Genomic DNA, 22,141 nt, shown 5'->3' on the forward strand with positions numbered 1-22,141 from the left:
CCCATAAGGCCCATCATTTCCAAGCTAACCATGAGTGTAGGTTAATTCAGTCAAAGTGTGCAAAAAAAATGTGTTCAAAAAACACTGCAAGTCCTTGAGGATATTACACAGATCTCCCCTTTTTTCTATTGCTTACTTTTCCCCCTGCACCGCCAGCAGTTCACTGAGAGAAGGGCAAATGCTCGTCAGCAAAGTGAGTGATCTGAGAGGGTGAGAGAGACTTCCCAAGGTGACCCACCTCCAGAGAGACAGAGCCAAACCTCATGCAAGAGCAGTCACGATGAGAATATGTGGGCTAGAATTTGATTTTAAAAACACTACAAGCCAGAAAGGATTTCGAGGGAGTCAAACAGGGGGGAATTGAAGTGGAGAGCGGTGTCTAACAGAGGGGATGCCTCTGGCTTTGTGTTGAGAAAGAGCTTTTAAATGTTGCCATACACATGCTATGATAAGCCTTTTCTGGCTTAAAGAGAGCTGTCCAGAATCATGAGAGATTTATCCTACATTGCTCTTCATTTCCCAGTTGGGTTCTTACATCATATCAGTGTGAACGCTCCCATCAGAAGTGTGTCTCAACCAGCTGGATAGCAGCGGCATCCATGTGCACTACGCTATTCTCCCACTCTTGAAAAATGTATTTGTGATATGTTCAAATGAATGGTCAGTAGTAATTCCTTGTAATGATAATGGAGCTATGGATGGCAGGGGATGCAAAGGAATGATTCTGCATCCCAGTGTGTGCTTTTTGTGCAAAAGAGATAAAAAGAAAGTATGAAGAGCAGGAAAAGGGAGGATAGAGGAGAGAGAGTGGATCTTTGATCATTGCCAGAACAAAGCAGAACCAGACTGCCATTGTGTTCAACAAACAGGCTGCTTTACTCACACATTAGCGCTCGGCTCTCTTGCCTCATTTCATTAAAGCCATCTAGGCTTCTGTAATCTGTCCCCATCTATCTGTAAAATTAAGTACATGTATTTGTGGATATTATATTTACCAACCCAGTGCACTTTAAAGGCCTCGATCAACGCTTATTCCACCCTCTTGCTGCTGTGTGATTTATTATTGATCGGTGCATGGGTGTTTTCAGCAGTGGGTGTGTATGTGCGTGTATGTGTGCTTGTGTTTTCTTTTAAACCCAGCTATAAATAATTCACCACTTTCTATTTATTCTAACAAGTCAGCATCAAAGTTTAATTGCAAGAAGATGGATAAATGGGATTGCTTGTGAGTAGAATGCTCACTCATGCTCAAAACCTCAGAAATACCTCATTCACACCAACGGTGTTTCAGGGCCGGTTCAAGCTGGAGCTTGAAAAGCACCGGGTTTTCCTGTTCACACCGCAGCGGAGCAGCCTTAGCTCCGGAATCCGGTTCGTTTCAAGCACCAAAAAATTGTGCGGCTAGAGCAGTGTTTCTCAAACTTTTTCATACCAAGGACCACTTAACCAATAAAAAAAACAGTCGCGGACCACCTAACTCCACAAATATCCAAAAAAATCACATCATTTTTCTAGAACAGATTACAAATCGCCTGAAAATGGTACAAACAAGTGGCAACATGTCTGATGAAGGTGTTGCGCTGGGCTATATCATGCAATCGAAAGCTGCGACTTAAACTCGCTCCATTGCGGAGATATTCCCGCGAGAGTGCGGAAAACTTAAATTAATTCATTTATTTCAAATGTGAAATGTTACCAATATACTCACGGACCACTAGGGGGCCCTCACGGACCACCAGTGGTCCGCGGACCAGTGGTCCACACTTTTACCTCATTCACAACAACGCAACTCCGGTTCAAGCTCCGTGCTAGAGCTTGACATATGACATATGCGGTGCTTTTGCTCTGGCCGGACAATTTTTTGATGCTCGAAACGAACCGGATTCCGGAGCTAAGAGGCTGCTCCGCTGCGGTGTGAAGAGGAAAACCCGGTGCTTTTCAAGCTCCAGCTCCGAACCGGCCCTGAAACACCGTTGGTGTGAATGAGGTATTTGAGAAGCACTGGGCTAGAGCAAAAGCACCACATACGTCACGCTTACGTCGAGGCGGGGGCAGGGGCGGGATCAACTCCTGAACAACAACAAAAAGCCGGCGTTTTATCTAGTTTGTACACAACGATGGAGAAACTTAACAAGCAGCAGTGGTCCACTGAAGAGACCAGCTACCTGCTGGGAATCTGGTCTTCCGAAGAGGTACAGAGGAAGCTGGAGCACAATCGGCCATTGTTGTTGTTGTGAGCTGTGAGGGGTTTCCGCGCGGTTTGGCTTTATGAAGCAGGCACGCAAACGGTTACGTCATGACGCAAACGATGAGGCAATGACGCAGCACCAGTTGGACTTTGGGCGGTGTGAAAAGAGCCGGAGCTAAACCGAAGAACCGGTTCTGAACCTGAAAAGTTCTAGTACGGAGCTTGAACCGGATTTGCGTTGGTGTGAATGAGGTAAAAGAGCTTGGTTGTCATATAGACACATTGAGATGGGTGGATGCCGAGTGGGGTACACGTGTTAGGAAGTAGAGGCAGAAGGAAGTGGAGCAGGGTAGATACAGTACACATACAAAGGAGAGGAAGTAGATAAAGGGATGGAGGTAAACACTGATGCATATGAAAGTAGATCAATGTTGAGAAAAGGTAGTTGAGTAGGATAAAGTGAAGCAGACAGAGTAAATAACGGGGAAATGAGATTCAAGTGCTAGAAATAGAACTAGTGAGCAGCCAACAGGAAGCATGTGGTTGCTGACTGATATAGACTTTTGAACCGGACTATAAGCATTCTTTTATGTAGATTTCCTGTATCTTTGAATTGAACAACATTTTACAATTGTAAATATTCTCTCTTTTACAATAGGTACTGTGTGTGGCAAAAACTAATCTCATAGAGTTTCAGTACCGTAATCATCACTACAATAATTATGTAATATTTGTGCAATATGCTCATTTACTTTGAGAAGATGATAACATAAGCTTTCAAAAACCTCCCTGCTGTTTCAGATCATTTAAAAATAAAATACAAATGACTCAGTGAAGTAGGAGTTAAGTTATCATGGGAGGACGAATTCACATTTCTCTCTCTGAATCTTTTACCGGACAGGTTTTTATATAAACTCTGTTTTGTCTTTGTGATGGACAAGGAGGTTGAAATGAAACATTGATTCTTTAAAAAAAAAGTTGATTTCAATGCTGACGGACAATACTGATGGGGAAAATGCAAATCAGGGTGTCAATGAACGGATTGGTCTGACAGTACATTCTTTTTTATTGTCTTTTTCTTCACATGTGAGTCAAACATGCAGATACACGTTTACATATGACAGCACTACATGTGACCTTAAAGATGTCCTTCCAAGATGAGCTGACTTAGTGCCTTTTGTGTTGTTACCCAAGGTAATGAGAGTCAGAAACCCATCATCAACACTGACGTTTACTGACTCACTCTCCTCCTGTCCTGGCTCAACATCTTAGTCAATGTTTGACTCATCATGCACATTCAGAATAAAAACCTCTGGGATTTTATGTTGTCCTACGGTTTCATCACCTGCCCTCCTCTTCCTATTGGGTGTTAACCTTTTCCACTCCTAGTACATCAAGTTGTTCTATATGTCAGCTAATTCCCCCTCAATAAACTCTTAATTGCTCGTTAATTGTGTTGAGTCAAGGGAGTGACGTTAGCACGCAAATGCAAATGTTATGAATTTGTGGGGAGGATGGTGAATGACGAGCTTTCACACACAGTTATTCAGAAATCACAACACTGGTATTTAGTGTTATAACCATTTTGGGCCAGAATATATAACTCTATGTAAAACGATTACAAATGAGTGTTGAGCATCACTGAAATGATCCAGCTTGATGCTGTTTCCACATTTACCTGACAAATGTCTCTTACGATTCCAGTGGGACTGCTGCGCATCAGGAAGCATTTATATTTAAGATGACTTTATATTTGGGGCTGATATAGTAAAGAATATTAAAAATAATTAAGATCTGTTAATATATGATCAATATTCTTTGTAGGCACTGACATAGTTCATTTCTAATGATCCCTCAATACTAAAGTTAATAAATATCTGCTCAATATTTGCATTGAGAGAGGCACTTCTTGGACAACAGCTTTTAAGCATTTGCAATTCTGAGCCTTTTCTCTGCCATCAATTCACCAGGATATTTTCTGACATGGCAATAATAACGCCCTCTGACCTTTGTCATGAGATTTCTAAGGAGCCCTCAGAGGAAACATCTGGTGAAACGTTCTTTCTCCCCTCAGTGGGACCTACCTTTGCTTCCTTCAAAGTCTCCTATCAGAGCCATACAAGCATAATGGGGGGGCTCTCTGGAGGCTCCGTCTCTCAGGGTGTCACTGCTGGTGCCCTGATGGAGAGACCCAGTCAGTGATCTGTGTATTATCAGTCTGATACATTTGTCAAGAGGAAAAGTGGGCCATTGTAGTAATGTGGAACAAATCTGGGATGTCATACTTAGTTTGAATAGGTCAAGCTGAAAGACAATTGGATCGGTTTCTATCATCTCATGCCGGTGAGAGAGAAGGGCAGGTTGATGTACTGTCCCATTTTATCAGCTGAAACTTCTGGAATAACCAAACTGTGTTCGCCTCACTGTATCTAGTAAAACCGTTTTTTGGTGATTTGCAGGTAAAACAGAAAACAGGGCTTTATCAGGTTGATGTTTTTTGGGTTCCATGTATTATTTATCTGGTATTTTCTGAAGTGCCACATTTTACATTGATATACCTTTACATTTAAAGTACTCTATAAAACACTTTCCCTTTCCGATATCTGTTGAACATCTTACCAGCAAACAACCAACTCAGTGATTGCTGGGAAATGACACTCAGTGCTTTTATGATTCATTGTAAAAGGTGGAACCGTCTGTAAAGTTAAATAAACGTAGCTACAACGTTAGAATAGTGCTTAAATGTTAATGTTTAAATAATAAGAATCTATTAAAACGATGCAAATCTCACAGGGGGCATTTCCCTGCATTATAATGTATTTTATTGCGTGTCATCTTAAGGATCCATTTGATTCATTTTTAATCGTACACCCTTGACATGCTGCTTGCGGACCTGTTTGCTCTGCACTCATCGTTCCTCCTCCACTGGTGTCTGATGAAAAAGGAACTGGTCCATTAACTCGTGTGCAAAGCGCCTTTAAGATATGTGAATCACAAGAAGTTGATATGATTCTGCCACAGTAGGCGGTCCAGGCAGTTTCATTTGAAGGTTTATTAGATTGTCTAACTTGCGCGTGCACATGCAGTGTAGTTGGAGTTTGCATGCTGAGCGCATTAGACAATGTAAAACAATGAGTCTTCCTCCACAGTTTGACATGATCTGAATTTGTGCAAACTCTGAAGTATAAGCAGCCGCGCCTTAGGCAGGATGTGATCTGCTCATTTCCACTTTGAAATTCACACGCATAGACACCACGAGAAACACAAACACATCCATAAATGTTTTAATGCATGTTTGAGATATTTGACCTCTCTGTTGGAAAGACACAGACACAGTGTCCACCATACCTCTCTACCACTTTGGAGAAGATATATCTAAATAAAAGGGGTCAGCCCCCAAAGTGAAAGATAATAGAAAAGAAGTATAGGAGTTAGAGAGGAGGGAGTGCAGCTTGGGTGAGTGAAGAAAAGAGAATAGAGAGAAGCACGGCAGGCAGAGCGGTAGGACAGAAGTGCTTTAAGAAAATAATTTGCTCTCTTTAACTGCTGTAGAGAACAGGGAGTGCGAGAAGGATAGTGAGATATGGGGAGGAAGTGGAATTAAATGGTGACATGGCTGACGTGTGTGCATGTTAGTGTGTATGTGTGTCACTGTCGAGTGGGGGCTTATTTCCCCATAGATCTCATTAAAGGCTTCAAGTCCCCCTGCACTTGGCCTGCAGCAAAAGGCCAGAGGGACAGAGAGAGAGAGATAGACAGAGAGAGAGAGACTCTTGTTTCTGCATAGATAGACAGAGCTGATGCAGAAAGATGGAGGGAGAGGAAAGTGCAGGGAGAATAAGATAGAGATAGGCAGAGGAAGATAAAGAGCAGCATGGACAGAGAGAGTGGGCGCATGTGAGTGGGAAAGTATGATCACAGCTTCAGGAGACAAGACCACATTTTTAGTCTGCATAATGAAAGAAAAACAGGAGAGAAACAGAAGGGCTGAAAGCGGCGTTAAGATTTTAATGTAAAACATATCAAGGTTTTAAGTTATATAGAAGCTGACTTATTGACATATTCATATTAACATACATGTGTTCATATGTTTGTTCTCTGTACTTCCCCACACCTCCACCACTTTCACCCAATAGCCCTAAAGACTTCACATATACAACATCAAATAAACAAAGCACACAACATCACCTCAATGACTAGTTTCATGTGCTACAGTTTTTTTTGGCTTGTTCTATTAATGTTTTGTCTTGCAAAAAATAAATAAATTGTAACATTTAGGGCAGTAATAGATGACAAGCATCCCAGTTATTTTTGTGTTTTCACAGTATCCTTGTTCATTTTTGCGCATGAAGTGGAAGAAGATATTTTACATAGTTGCAAAGAAATTATACCACAGTGTAAAAATACACTGTAGTTTTCCACTCAAAACACGAACATTCTATTGACAATTAATGTATTTCTAAATGGTGTGTTGTGTTATCTGTATTGTATTAAACATTACACAACAGAGCTGCTGTTGTTGGAGAAGCCAAAGACACATTTTCACTGTGGTGGGCAATAAAGTCAATCTAATCTAATCTAATGTGGAAAGATGTGATACTGAAAGCACCCAGGGGAATGCTCTGAGTACACGGGTACATTTTATTTTGCAGAATCGGGAACACTGGGCTCATTTAAAAAAAAAAAAAACAACTAAAAAACATTATCTGGGTCCAAAAAATCATTCAAAAAAAATAAATTCATTGTCTATGGACATAGTTAGATTTTGAATGTATGACTGAGTATTTTAACATGTTCATTGGTACTTTTGGGAGAACATCTTTTTTTTTGTTGTACTAGCTGACAGAACCTGTTTTTTTGTAATCATATTGAGCTCTAATCATCCAGAATGCTAGCATGAATAAGTACAAATGAAGAACAGCATCTTGGCATTTTTCTTTTTCATAATCCGACACCAAGACATATATCTTCAAATCGCTTTTACAAACTAACAACTCCAGCATCCATTTAGTCTTACCAAGAAGCTCTCTCACCACTAGAGGGCGCCACAAACACTCAACTGCAAGTGCACCATTTGAGGTTTAGAACAAGTGAACTATGATCATACTATACGAACTATGAAATGTATTGCAATATAATAAAAGTACAATTTACAGGCTGTACTATTGCATTTCTAACAGTACAGCGAAACAGTTTTGAATGCCTTGTAGGAATGAGGAAATTGTGATGAGCCTTAATTAGCTGGCCGGTTAGAAACTGTACAATCAATTACATTCTTGGAAGCATACAGATCAATAAGCAGCGTGGCTGCCTCAGTGAAATCTGCAACTATCTGAAGGTTTTTAGGTTCAAAGCAAAGCTATAGCACATATTTTAATCTCCATTGTTCTATTATAATTGTCATTGCTTTTTATTGTTCAAGTTAACTATGGGAATATTACTCCTGCAATAACTGAATCATAATCCTTATTGTCATTTATCATTTATTCTAGCTGGCATCCTTTTTTGGGACTGTAGTTGTAGTGGGTATGATTGTTGTGTGTGTGTGAAAAACGAATCTAATATAAAAGTAGACACACCCTGTTATCCTCTTTCCCGCTCATACGCTAGACATTTCCCCCCTTTTACTGCTCTCTTTTGCACACACACACACACACACACACACACACACACACACACACACACACACACACACACACACACACACACACACACACACACACACACACACACACACACACACACACACACACACACACACACACACACACACACACACACACACCACACACACACACACACACACACACACACACACACACACACACACACACACACACACACACACACACACACACACACACACACACACACACACACACACACACACACACACACACACACACACACACACACACACACACACACATGCACAGCCTCTCAGTACCCCATCTCCAAGGGAACACAGTGATGTCTCTATGGCAACAAGCAGCTTGCTCCACTAATGAGCCGGTTGCCGTGGCTACAAGGTTGGCTGTGCGAGAACGGAGTTACTGAATAAAATAGGAGAAAATGTAATATTACTTCTACTCCAAAAACCTTATGCAGAGGAAAGGACAGCCACACACACACACACACACACACACACACACACACACACACACACACACACACACACACACACACACACACACACACACACACACACACACACACACACACACACACACACACACACACACACACACACACACACACACACACACACACACACACACACACACACACACACACACACACACACACACACACACACACACACACACACACACACACGTTTGTTGGCTATGTGAGAGATTAAGATGAGTGACAGTTAGAGAACGCTCTGGGTTAGAAGCTGTATATCTGGCTGAGAAGAGAGCCAATGCAGTGATGCAGTAGGAGGCAGAGATCCTTGCATCTGTACTCTGCATGCATGGGCCAATCATCCTGCTGTAGCCTCAAGGTCCGAGACTTCACTCAAGGAGAGGGAGTGAGCGATGGAGAGAAAGAAGGAGAGAGAGCGGTGCCAAAAACCTTCTGTCAGCCATCTGTGTAGTGAGTTACGTCCCACTTTGCTGACTGAGCCTCTAAGCTGTTATGCATTTTGCCATTCACGACCCCACCGGAGACACTAAAGCTGCACACAACTGCAATTCATGTCCTCTCTGTTGACCGAGGTCACTGGGAATCACCCACTTCATTCTGAGCCTGTCTCCCCCTGCTGGGTCACCGGGGGAACAGCCTCAGTGTGCTGCAGTCAGGCTGGAGCATCCCTTGCCACAAGATTGTCTTGTAGACAGTAGTGACATCTACAAGGGGACCTTAATGAGTTTTAGGGGTAACGAGATTAAAACGTAGATAAACTGATCAATGCATTTTGCCATTGTAGTTTGTCAAGGTAGAGTTTTAAACATAAACATTATACAAAGTCGTGTTTTTGAAAAACAACTGAGGAGCCCCATTTAGGCAGTGTTTTCCGTAAGGTTATTCAAGCCAAATATTGAAGAAATAACTACTTTAAGACAAATAATAAGCTTTATTTCCCTTTGCACCAAAGCTCTAGTTCGTGAAATGTGGTTCATTTTGCAACAGTTCATTCAAAACATCCTAATTTTAGCATCTTTGCATTAGTAACAGTTCATTTTTCAAAGCACAGATGGTTTGGCCACCAAAACATTACAGATCATTTCACCCGTATGAGGCAGATTGCAGCCAAGTTAAATAGTTCTTAAAACTCGGTTTCACTCACTCACTTTTAAAGTGACTATTCATTTCAAACCTTTATTTATACAGATAAAATCCCATTGAGATCATTGATCTCTTTTCCAAGGGAGACCTGTTCAAGCAGTTCCACATGAAACTATTAATAACTCGTCATTGACTTCCCTTTTTCTGCTCTTTATATTTGTAACCTTGTTCAATGCTGTCAAATGAAATGTTAATCTCTTGTTAACCACAATATTTTTCTCAGATTCATCACATGGTAAGATTTTGATTAATGAAATCATTTTTATGTCTTTACATTTAGAGTTTACCAAATAACCAATGTAAATTAAAACTTAAAGCTGACCTACGTCTCCCTCTGTCTCTCCTGCAGAAATGTTTGCGCTTTAACCCAGAGGCCACGGTGTGGAAGGCCAAGCAGCAGGTGCTGTGCTCCCTGACCGAATCTCTGCGGGACGTCCTGAACTATGGTCTGTTCCAGCCCGCCACTGATGGTCATGATGCCAAATTCCTGGAGGAGGAGAGGCTGCTCAGAGAGTACCCACAGTCCTTTGAAAAAGGGGTACCATATTTAGAGGTAATATTCCAGTCCTCCATTGACGCTTGCACGTCCTCAGGATGTCACAGTTTTTCAATAACGAATGATCAAAATCTGAATCAAATGTAATGTAATCTTAAAAAGTTTAGATACATGTCAGATAAATGTCAACTTTCTTTTAAATAATTATGGTGTCGTTGGAAGGAGCAATAGAATTCCAGAAAATACTTTTGTAAAGGAATACTTGGGACCCTGTTTACTGTACAGCTTTTTCTATTTTACGTCAAGATTCCAGATGAACTACACCTACTGTAAATGCTCCTTGTGACAATGTATGTATGGCAAAGCAGAAAAGGCTTTGCTCTATAATAAATCTGCAGACCATCTAGGCCAAAAGCTAAGAGAATTAAGGACAAATGCCCTCGGAGTAAGGCTTCACTTTTCTTCTTCTCTCTTGTGTTTAGTTTCGATACAAGACCAGGGTGTACAAACAGACCAATCTGGATGAGAAGCAACTAGCCAAACTGCACACCAAGGTATGAAATCCATGTATGAAATGCCCCGAGGGTAAATCCCTGAAGGGTTTCAGCTGCACGTTTTAAATCAATACTATACAGTATGCATGTCACTGCATTAACAATATTTAAAATACTCTCTCTGCATGCAGGCTAGTCTGAAGAAATTCATGGATTATATCCAAACCAGCGCTGTGGACAAGATGACGAAGTTCTTAGACAAAGGCCTCGATCCCAACTATCAGGACCCTGACACCGGCGGTAAGGAGTGCCTCAGAGCCTGAGGATTTGTTTCATCCACAGCGTCATCATTATATCTATTATCATACATTCATAGCAATTACAGACTGCAGTTGTATGTGCTTGATAAATAAATTAGAAAGAAAAAATTATGTTAAAGTCAAAGAGAGCCATATAAACTGTACATATGCCCATCTACACACAATTATATTGCAAAATCTAATCCCTTATGTGTCTCTCTATATTTACTGAACTGTTCTTTCTTTCCATCAAACATATAAACGTGTATCTGAGGTTTAACATCCATTATTGGTTAATCATTGTCTCTCAGATATATTAGCAGCTTTTTGACCTGGAGCTCTGCCCATCTCCCCCTCCATTGTTTCTGCGCTAAGCTCTCTTTGTTGGCCTAACACACTCTTTTCTCAGATCCCGTCAGTGCTTGGGGGGCGCAGCAGACTGCTCTTTTAGAGTTTGGGTGTGCTCTGCTGTGTCATTCCAGCAGCTGTGGGAGCATAGTGTCACAACACAAACACAGGCTGTCATCATGGGTGTGAAACACATTTCCATTTCAGAACACCAGGGGGCAATCGACAACCCTGATGAAGCCCCCTCAATAACATACTCACATCATCAGACCCACACACCTTACACATTAAAATGGGATATTGCTAAACTGGACATTAGGGTTACATTTTTGCTTCTATGCTTTTCCATGCTACATTTGAATGATACCATCCAAAATTGACAGAGCCAAGGGTAACTGTAACATAATTAATGGTAACACTTTATATTAAGGTACACAAATTGACCACCAACTAGTTTAGTTGGAATGCTGATACAGCAATAATAAAGAATTTCATGCATAGCATAACAGATAGTTGGAATGAAATTCTTTATTATTCCACCGGGTTATTTTGCACCTCTTCTTCTCCCACATTCCACATCGCAGAAACTCTGTTCAAACATCAAAACGTTCAGCTCGGTCGGGAATTGATGGCTATTAATTTTTTTATTCATAACTTTCATAATTCCAGAGATACATCCCATAATTCATCAAATGTTTAACATGGAAGTCAATGGAGAAACTCTTCAGACTTGAACAATCTTCATGCAACTTCAACTGCTAACTGCTCCTTCATACTTTCACTCAGAAACCTCATTCCAACTTTAAAATGTTACACATCTTTCTGACATTATTCGTTTAACACAACTTTTGAATCTGATTCGTACTTTTAGAGATATTAAACATTGTTCAGACCTTGGTAAAGAGGCCTTCTTCAGATTTTAGAGTGCGTGATGTCACAGCTAGAGTGGAGGACAGATTTAATTTTGCCTTCATATTTTCTTTTAAACCTGCCATAATTCCCAAACCCTACATTCCTGAGACATAATTTTTCATGAGAAACGTAGGAAAACATCTCGTAGCTTGAAAAAGAAAAAGAAATTAAGCAAAATAATTAAACAAAATGCCTCTGGAGTGCATGAAGTGACAAAAACGTTCAACATGTCTCCATTAAACTCCATTGTAAATTCAGCCTCATCTTTCCCCACCACAGCAGCCAAATAGTTAATCTGCCAAAAAGGCCACATTATTAACCCGAAAGTACACAAAAAGTACACTTCAGATGCTCAAGTTCCTTGACATGCTTCACGCTTTGAAACTTCACCGATATCTGTTACGGTTCTTCAACAAAACGTTCACATGTAAGAGGTTTATCTCTCATTCAGAACAATGCAAATGCTCTCCTTTCACTGATTACTGCACATCACCATGGAAACCTTTGATCTCTGGACACGTAGTTTGCTCAAATATAAACACCTGTGTCATGGTACACGATGATGTCATAACTCCAACTGACATGCTCAGAGCAGCTCTACGTCAATTATGGGGTGTCATCATATGCCGTTGTTCCATGGAAACGCATCCCTCGCCATAAAACAAGATGTCGCTGTAACTCCAATGGACACGGTCCGATCGTCCCCCAAACTTCGCTTGTATATCTCCGGTCCATGCCTCAACGGCTCTACACCAAATCTGAGATCTCACCATATGCTGTTGCCATGGATAAGCATCCCTCGCCATAAAACACGATGTTGTCGTGATACCTATGCAAATGGTCTAAAACAGCACCAGACTTCAGATAATGGTTAATGGTCCGGCCCTCAACAGCTCTATGTCAATTATGGGGTGTCATCATATGCCGTTTCCATGGAAACGCATCCCTCGCCATGAAACACGATGTCGCTGTAACTCCAATGGACACTGTCTGATCGTCCCCAAACTTCGCTTGTATATCACCGGCCCATGCCTCAACAGCTCTATGCCAAATCTGAGATCTCACCATGGGAAACGCATCCCTCGCCAAAAAACACGATGTTGTCGTAACTGATATGAAAATGGTCAAAACACCACCAGACTTCAGATGACAGTTAATGGTCCAGCCCTCAACATGTCTATGTGCCATTAGTGAGTTTTCCTCAAAAGCTGTTGCCATGGCAATAAAACACAATATGACTATAACATGAAAATTGTCAAAAAGTGCTAAAACTTCACATGTGTGCTAACAGTCCAGCCGTGAAGACATCTACGGGACAGTTTTGAGATTTCTTCAAATGCCGTTGCCATGGCAACACATGCTCGCCATCAAACACGGTTTTCTCATAACTTCAGTGAAAATGCTCCAAACAGCCCAAAACTTCACAGGTTTGGTAACGATGCAGCCATCAACATATCTAAGCGTTTATGGGGTGTCATCAAATACCGTTTCCATGGCGACAGATCATTCACCATCAAGTTAGTTCAATAGTTTGCAGTTCAAATATTCTGCTGCTTTTCCAAGCCATTTTACTTTCTTTTCTTCTCTCATCACACATTCAAGCCCCCAGTGTTCATGTATCATTTCAATCTAAATTCTTCACTTTCTTCTTACACATTATATTTCAGCATAGCAATTCAGCGTCAGCTTTTCAGCATAAAGCATTCCCACTAGCAATTTCTTCAGGAATTGCATTCTCTAGTTGTTAATTAACATGCATATTAGCAGTATATTGGCTCTTTATTAGTCATTATAAAACACTTATTAAGGCCTTATTCTACATGACCGTATTCTACAAGTAGTAGGCCATTAGTTGAGAGTTTTTCCTCAATAACCCTCTAATTAGTGCTTATGTATTGTAAGGAAGTTGTTGTAGGCTACATGAGTTTTGGTCTTAATATGCACTGCTCAATATGGGCCTAATAAGGCAGTAGTACCACAAGAATAGTAATTCTCCCATAATAACATGGTATTCTTATGTAACAAGACATGAAACTATAAGTGTTAAATGTGGTATTTATATCTAAGAATATGTTTTGGGGTATTAACAGTTCAGCTACACTCACCTGTATATTTCATATTTGCACATTTATATTTTTGTAACATTTGTACGGAAGATTAGAGAGGAAACTGGGTACAGGAAGTAGGAGAAAGTGAACTGGCAGTAGACTGCTATTAATTTTCTCTATGCAACCTGAAGAGTAAAAGGGTCAAGTCCGTCAGAAAGCAATGACTGTAAGTATAAGTGTAAGCCTAACACTTACACTGTAAGGATTAGTAACACGTATTGTGTTTATGTGATGACATTTGGAGATGTTTTAAACACAATGAGAAAATGCGTTGGGTTAGCATTCGCGCTAGCGTTAGCATACATGGTAGCGTTAGCCATACTAGCCTGTATACAGCCTACATTAGGGTGACCAGACGTCCCCGTTTTCTGGGGACAGTCCCCGTTTTTATTGGCCTGTCCCCGGTTGAAACTGTCCCCGTTTTTTAATATACGTTAAAATCACATAGCAAGGTGAAATAAAACGTTTCATGTCATGAAACACTGGGTAAACAGAGTATACTGCTCATTATTCTTCTTCTTTTACTTTTGTCTTCCTGTTTCTCTTTATCTGCTCCAACTCTCTCATTCTTAACTGCGCCGCTCGCTCCCTTTTCTTGATCGCCCTAACACGCCCTTCAAAGCTGCTTAAAGCTGCTGTGTGGACGTACCGTTAGAGAAACATGACATGTTTTGGTACATGTGTCTGAAATTTAGAGGTTTAATAAAACAGATATTTCAACGTGTGCCTACTTTGTTCATGTACTGTTGAGGTTAATTTCAGTAGTTGTGTGCTTCCCTTTAAACTGTGGGTTTTCTCCGGAAGTTTTTCCTTGTACGATGTGAGGGTCTAAGGACAGAGGGTGTCGTATTGTCATACTGATATTCTGTACAAACTGTGAAGACCACTGAGACAAATGTAACATTTGTGATATTGGGCTATATAAATAAACATTGATTGATTGATATAATGTATTTGCAAAGTGTGAAGAGGAGGCAACTTTAGAATAGGGAACCTGTTCAGTTCCATTCGAGTCAAACTACTAGCGTATTGGTTATGAACAAGACTTCACTTTAAAATAGGGAACATATTCTTAAATAGAAATACCTAATTAGAGTCAAACTACTAGCTTATTTGTTATGAACAAGACTTCACTTTAAAATAGGGAATATGTTCTTAGATATACATACCTAATTTTGAGTTATTTAGACACAATTAACACTTGTAGTTTCATGTCTTGTTACATAAGAACAGATTATATTTGTTATTATGGGAGAATTACTATTCGTGTGGTACTACTGCCTTATTAGGCCCATATTGAGCAGAGCATATTAAGACCAAAACTCAAGTACAACAACTTCCTTATTTGCAATAAATAAGCACTAATTAGAGGGTTATTGTGGAAAAACTCTCAACTAATGGCCTATTGCTTATAGAATACGGTCATGAAGAACAAGGCATTAATAAGTGTTTTATGATGACTAATAAAGAGCCAATATACTGCTAATATGCATGTTAATTAACAACTAGTTGATGGTTAATTTGTGTACCTTAATATAGTGTTACCGAATTAATTAATGAAGTTATATTAACGTTTTTACCACAATGACCTTGCCTTAGAACAGTGAAGGTTTGCTATAAAACTCACTAAATCCATGTGTTCAACCTAAATCTAAATGTTGAAATGTTCTTCTTCATGATTTTAAGTGGAATCTCCTTCTTTCTTGACTTTCAGTTTGAATCAAAGTGTCCATTAACTATTAGGTCTATGGTATTAGGCTTTGGATTGGCAAAGAGACGATCAAAAGCATTTTTTTACATGCAACCTGCCTGTCTCTGAAACATTTTCTTCATGTTTTACCACCCAGCAGAAGGATCACACAGAGTTACCATGTTCAGCATGGCTCAGGTCCATCTCTGCCAGAGGAACTGTTTAGTGGGCAGCCGTCAAAACATTCGCCCCAAATGATTTGTACTTGAGCTCTCCAGAATCAGTTTGAGGATAAAAGCGCTCAGTCGTTGTCCTCTTTGCCAAACACTCTTGTGTTGCCTTGCAGCCAATGCTCTGTACCCTTTTTTTCTTCTTTTTTTTTGTGGGAACACTTTGATTGCTTTTATTCTTATAGGGGCCATTGTACCTTCTTCCTGAAGAAATTGAAGTATGTTAAGTGAAGTTAAAGTGTTGTGACACTGCACTGCTTTGTTTTGAAATCTTTGGAGCTCCATTTCATGTTAGCATAATTGGCAAAGTATGATGTAGCAGGCATCACTAAGAATAAATGCTTTGATATTGACTTTAAAGCTAATGTTGCTACCTGTAGGATAAAACCAATCTGGAGAGGTAATTCTTAGAAGAGCTTTTATTTTATATTACATTTAATCAGAAGTTAATTCGAACATATGCGGGAAACTTTAAAGCGCTGAATTCTTTCAGGGTTTGTGGTGACCTGGAAATTATTTATAATATAATTTCACTCATGCTGGGGATTTAAGTGATTTTTGTTTGAACTCTCTGACAGAAGGGACAGTGGCGGATGCAAGCTGTCTGTAACACCTTGGAGGGCAATTTATAATGTTTTCTCAATTTAAGGGAATCAAAAAGGCACATATGCTGCTTTTTTTTAATGAGGGACCCCCACCAACAACTCCACAGGGTAGTTTGAAGCAAAAAAACATTGGGGCAACATAAACACAGTTTCAGAAGAGGTGGACAGTTCATTATTTTTTTGGAGTTCACTATTTGTTAATATGTTTTTTGTCTAACCTACAAGGAGAATGGTGCAGGTGTTAAAATGTATTGTTTTCAAGCTGACCCCTAGGAGCAAACAATCTGGACAGTGCCCTCCACATTTTTTACTTTCAAACCAATCCTTTTGTGGTAATGAAAAACTCTTGAATCTCTGTGTGTGTGTCCCCCAGAGACGGCTCTGTCCCTGGCGGTGCAGTGTGAGCCGGGTGGAGGGGAGTCCATCCGGGTCCTAGTGGAGGGGGGGGCTCACATTGACTTCCGCGCCAAAGATGGACTCACACCCTTACACAAAGCTGTGCGAGGCCACCGCCATACAGCCCTGCTGGTAAACATGTACTCACATTTTATCCTTTTTTTAGATATGCTGTTATCTAATTACGAGTAATGTTTTTTCATTGTCATGCCATTACAAAAAAAGAAAATCAAACCTACACTTGGGCACTGAAACGAACACTATCTTCATTTGTGTTGCTCTGTAAGCAAATGGGCTAAAGACCGATTAAGCAGACATTCCCACGCAACAATCAACACTCACCCACACACAAAGAACAATAACAAAAACACTTCTATTATTCTATTCATCCAGAGAGGGAAAAAAACATTTATATTCAGATTTAAAGTGTGTATTTAAGGCATTTGTCCAGAACTTATGCTCCCACACCTTCGATAAGTAAGGCATGTGAAGAGGGATCAAAAATAATTTAGGGGGTAGTAATTGCATGTGGTACATTGTCAGAGAAAACGTTTTTCACAAAGGAAAGAAACAGCTGCATAAATAAACTTCAGACTCTGATTGAATACATCATTCTCTCTAGCCCAAAGCACTGAATGACCTCTGTGAATCCCTGACTATGTGTTCGCATCCTTCTATAAAACCCATGAATATTCCTCGACTGGAAGTTGGAAATCACCTTATGATATTTTCCTTGCTGCCTTTTTTTTGTTGATATAATTTTAGCACATACAAGTAATTGATTTGAATTTAAATAGAAAGTAACTGATTTGTCACTGCATTATTATCTTACCTGTGTCTCTCTGCAGGTCCTGCTGTCCCTGGGTGCGTCTGCAGACTATAAGGACCGGCGAGGGCTGACACCGCTCTATCACACTGTGCTGACGGGGGGGGACACCTCCTGCTGTGAAACACTGCTCTACCACCACGCCAAACTGGGCATCAGGGACGAGAACGGCTGGGACGAGACACATCAGGTACTGTCCGGTTAAACTACTTCTAATCAACAGCAGAGGATGCTTCGTGTTTTTTTTATCCAGTGGGGTCAGTGTTCTAATTCTGTTGTATGTATTAGTGCACTAATACATACAACAGAATTTAAAATCCCAAGTTAAAAATAGATCTTTGGGGGCGCCAAAGATCGCAGGGGGGGCGCCAGGCCTCAGATGATTTGAGGCCAAATATCATATTTAGAATTTCTTTACATTTTTTACAATTATTTAATTATTTTTTTTTTTACATAGAATTGTAACGCAATACATGATTGCCACTATAAGCCTTGTCTCTACATTACAATAAAATATAAAAAATAATTGATTAATTAATTTGAATACAAATTCAAGTTAGTAAATATTATAGGCATAAAAACACAGAAATGTATAATTCTTTCTTTAATAGAAATGTTTCTTCTGCGCGTAAAGTGTCCAAATCGGGCTTGTCTGGATAAGCGCATTTTTAAAACATAGTCATTGTCCATGCCGGTTTCAGTTGGATTATTTGTCACAGTTGCTCCGATCAGATCGGTCTCCTCCATTTTGTAGATTATTTACGACTTTTGAATCCACATAAACACATCAGCAAAATCCGGCTTACTTTGAGCATGTGTTTTAAACAGTTTAATCCCTTTGTGAATTGTTTCCACTTCCGCGGCCGTCCTTTAATTTCTTCATACAGCGGGAATCCAAATGAATTAATCCTGAGTCCAATAACCATCAAAGTCACTCCAATAGTGCTCCTTAATTACGCTTTCATCCTCCTTTAACAACATACTTCACATTCATTCAGTTTGTGACAGTAGTTGTAGCATTTTGAGACTTTTAAACTTTAATAACCGCTGTTGCGCCCCCCCCCCCCTTGTGTGTCATTTGGGGGGGCTCTTGGGGAAAAAGGTTGGGAACCACTGTATTAGTGGGCATGCATCCTTGTTGTAATGCACCAGTGTACTCTATGTTCCAGTGTCTCCGTATGTACAGCATCTGTCTGGGTCAAAAACCATTCATGCCATGAAACTCCACCCATCTTTTATCTCGGACACCTTTCACCCTTCATCCCATCCACAAAGCTTCTGTGGAAACATTTTCCAGCAGTGAAGTGGACAGAAAATAAAGGTATCAGCATCTTCTATCGGCTATGTAAGTGTTACTGAACTTACCTTTGCAAAGAAAAATGTATGGTTGAGGTATAGGTTAAAAAGAAATATATATTTTTTTGCCCTTACTACTGCTGTATACTGCTGCCATATTTTCACTACACGATCATCACGGACGAAATAATAAAAAAGTAACCTGTGTTATTGGCTTCAATTAAGCAATTACTAAATAATTTAAGAGATGCTGGATTCTTTACACAATGTTAACATATGTTTATGGTATCAACATTTCATTTTTCAAATTAAAACTTTCTCATCAATCCCACTATACCGTTTCCCTCTCCTATTCCTTTACCACTGAATAGTAAGGTAAAATTATTATTATTTTAATTTAATCAAGAATAATTTTCAAACCAAGTTAACTGGTATTGTATAGTATGAAGCAGTGTTGCCATGATAACTTGTAGTTTAATATCTGTTCTCCGCAAAATTATATTGAAATAAGCATTTATTATGCAATGGCATAATTGATAACACCATAAATTGCCTATGACTAAGTAATATACAGTTATCTGTTATCTTATATGATGGGCTGGATTTGTGTAACCATACTGTATGATAAGGATTCTACAATTATTATTTTGATTAGATCTCACTTGTGTTCCCTCTGTGTTTTCACGCCCTCTGAGTTAGGTGTTAATTAAATGTTGTGTCACTTGATCCATGTCACCCTGTTCCTGTCCCTTTGTCACTGTGTGTTCTTCATCATTGTTTGCTTCTCTGCCTTTCTGTTATCTCTATCAAACGTAACCTTATAAATCCTTCCTGTTTTACTCGTTGGTACATTTTCTTACTTTCCTTACAAACTCTTTGTCCTTCCACCTCTTCCTGTCCTACCATGACTCCTCCACAATCTGTTCATGTTCTGTCAGGCCTGTCAAAATGGTAACTCGCAGCATCTGGAGCACCTCCTCTTCTATGGGGCAGATTCTTCCTCCCAGAATGCCTCTGGAAACACTGCCTTGCACATCTGTGCTTTATACAACAAGGTAGACACATTTTCTTTTAACGGGGATCAAATGTCAGCTACACAGTAAAGAACACTTTAGTATAAAAACATTTAAAGATAAAGTATAACAAGGTGAATGCAACATAAATGCTCTTTATCTTTGCTATTTAATCAAAAATAGAACACTTTTATACCTGTATATTTTATTTGAATTTTATGGTATACCTTGCTTAGAAATCAGTTTTAACTAACATAATAGAACAATAGTACAACATGTCAATAGAAGGTAATACTTTGCTTTATTAAGCTAATGCTTACAACAGAAAAGGTGCATTTCAACATTAAACAGCAATTCTACAATTCATGTACACTAATCAGTGATGTTTGTTGCAGGAAAGCTGCTCGCGAATACTGCTCTACAGGGGAGCAAATAAAGACACAAAGAACAACAGTGGGCAGACCGCTTTTCAGGTAATGGCTGTGCGCCTGGCTGAGTAATTATGCATGTTGGGTGGTGTTATGGTTTAGTGTCTTATTAAGTTAGCGTAGCAGAAAATGCCAGGGCCTAATTTCACTTTAAACCATTAGTGTGCTGCGATGCACACGGAGGTCCCAGGTGGCAGGAATGCGTGTGACCCCTTAATCTGGATATATTAACTCTGTCGATGCAGAAAAAGCCAGCTGAGACAATCTGTTGTGTTTACGTGCATGAAAGAGAGGAAACGTGACGAGACATCAGGGAGAAAACACCAGTTTGGCTGACTTTGTGCTGGCCTTTGTAGCTTGCACCATTGCAAAATGGTGCAATGGTGGAAAGAACACAAACATGGTCTCACATGGATGTACTTATTTTGCTGTTCCTTTTATTATCAAGAAAACAGCAAATCCATGTGAATATTGTTGAAATATGCCACGTCCATAAATCTGTTACATAATTTGTAAATTAGCCCAATAGGGGTACAACTAGAGTGGACACAAAATGGGGTTAAACGAGTCAAGGGTCTGTTACACCATTTTATTTTGTGCATGCATTTGCCATAAGAGTGTATTTTACAAGAAGTTGTAAATGTGTGTATGTGTTTGTGGGCCAGGTGGCTGTTATGTCAGGCAATTTTGAGCTGGGAGAAATCATCAAAAACCACCGGGACACAGATGTGGGTAAGTCGCTAAGGTCAGGCTTCATTTTGCATGCCAGTTTTGGGATGTGTAACGTTGCGTAATGACATTTTGTTTTATCTGATATTGAACATTTGATGATTCAGAGGTTCAATTCACAAGTATAGGGGAGCTATGACATAACGAATGTACAGGAGCAGCATTTACAGCATCCATCTGAGTATGTACACTCTGGATGGGGAGGTTGTGCAGTAAAAATGTGATTACAATGTACCTTTTTCTTTCACTATTTCCTGTCTCCCCTCCCAGTTCCCTTTGTGGAATCTCCAAAGTACGCCCCGCAGAGGAGAGAGAGCACCCGTACCCTGACGATACCCCACCCTCACCCCTTCCTCCGAGCAAACAGTGACAGCAGTATGAACCTCCCAGACTGGATGGCAGTGCCCAATGCCCCAGGGACCAATATTGTCTCTGTGCAGGTATGTATGTATGTGTGTGTGTGTGTGTGTGTGTGTGTGTGTGTGTGTGTGTGTGTGTGTGGGAACATTGAAAACAGCTCTCACCCCTAAGTCTATTTAGTAGCTTCTTGAGCTTTGATCTTAAGAACAGATGGCCCTGATAACTGGCTCCCATGTGTGTTGTTTACTGTCATGTTCATTAATAGTCTTTTTCTGACACCATGACATTTTCGATGATAAAGAAAATGTTCATAAGATCTCTAAAACTTCTCATCCATGTTCACTTAAAATTTACGTTTAAAGTGATAATTGGCAGTGGAAACAGAAGTTGTCTAAACAACCCTACCTTGAGGTCTAGGTTTTGGAGCATTTGA

At 40.0% G+C, this 22,141-nt stretch overlaps 1 protein-coding gene across 1 annotated transcript in view; it reads left to right on the forward strand.

Annotated features, from left to right (window-relative positions):
• Positions 1–22,141, forward strand: part of shank1 (SH3 and multiple ankyrin repeat domains 1) — an 82,634-nt gene that overhangs the window by 25,048 nt on the left and 35,445 nt on the right. Inside the window, exons 3-11 of the mRNA XM_034089360.2 lie at positions 9,828–10,031; positions 10,457–10,528; positions 10,660–10,768; positions 17,034–17,188; positions 17,905–18,072; positions 20,117–20,233; positions 20,587–20,664; positions 21,285–21,351; positions 21,619–21,788. Of these exons, the coding sequence (XP_033945251.1) occupies positions 9,828–10,031; positions 10,457–10,528; positions 10,660–10,768; positions 17,034–17,188; positions 17,905–18,072; positions 20,117–20,233; positions 20,587–20,664; positions 21,285–21,351; positions 21,619–21,788 (1,140 nt within the window). The remainder of the gene's footprint in view (positions 1–9,827; positions 10,032–10,456; positions 10,529–10,659; positions 10,769–17,033; positions 17,189–17,904; positions 18,073–20,116; positions 20,234–20,586; positions 20,665–21,284; positions 21,352–21,618; positions 21,789–22,141) is intronic.

This window comes from Pseudochaenichthys georgianus, chromosome 8, assembly GCF_902827115.2.
Source record: "Pseudochaenichthys georgianus chromosome 8, fPseGeo1.2, whole genome shotgun sequence".
NCBI lineage: Eukaryota > Metazoa > Chordata > Actinopteri > Perciformes > Channichthyidae > Pseudochaenichthys > Pseudochaenichthys georgianus.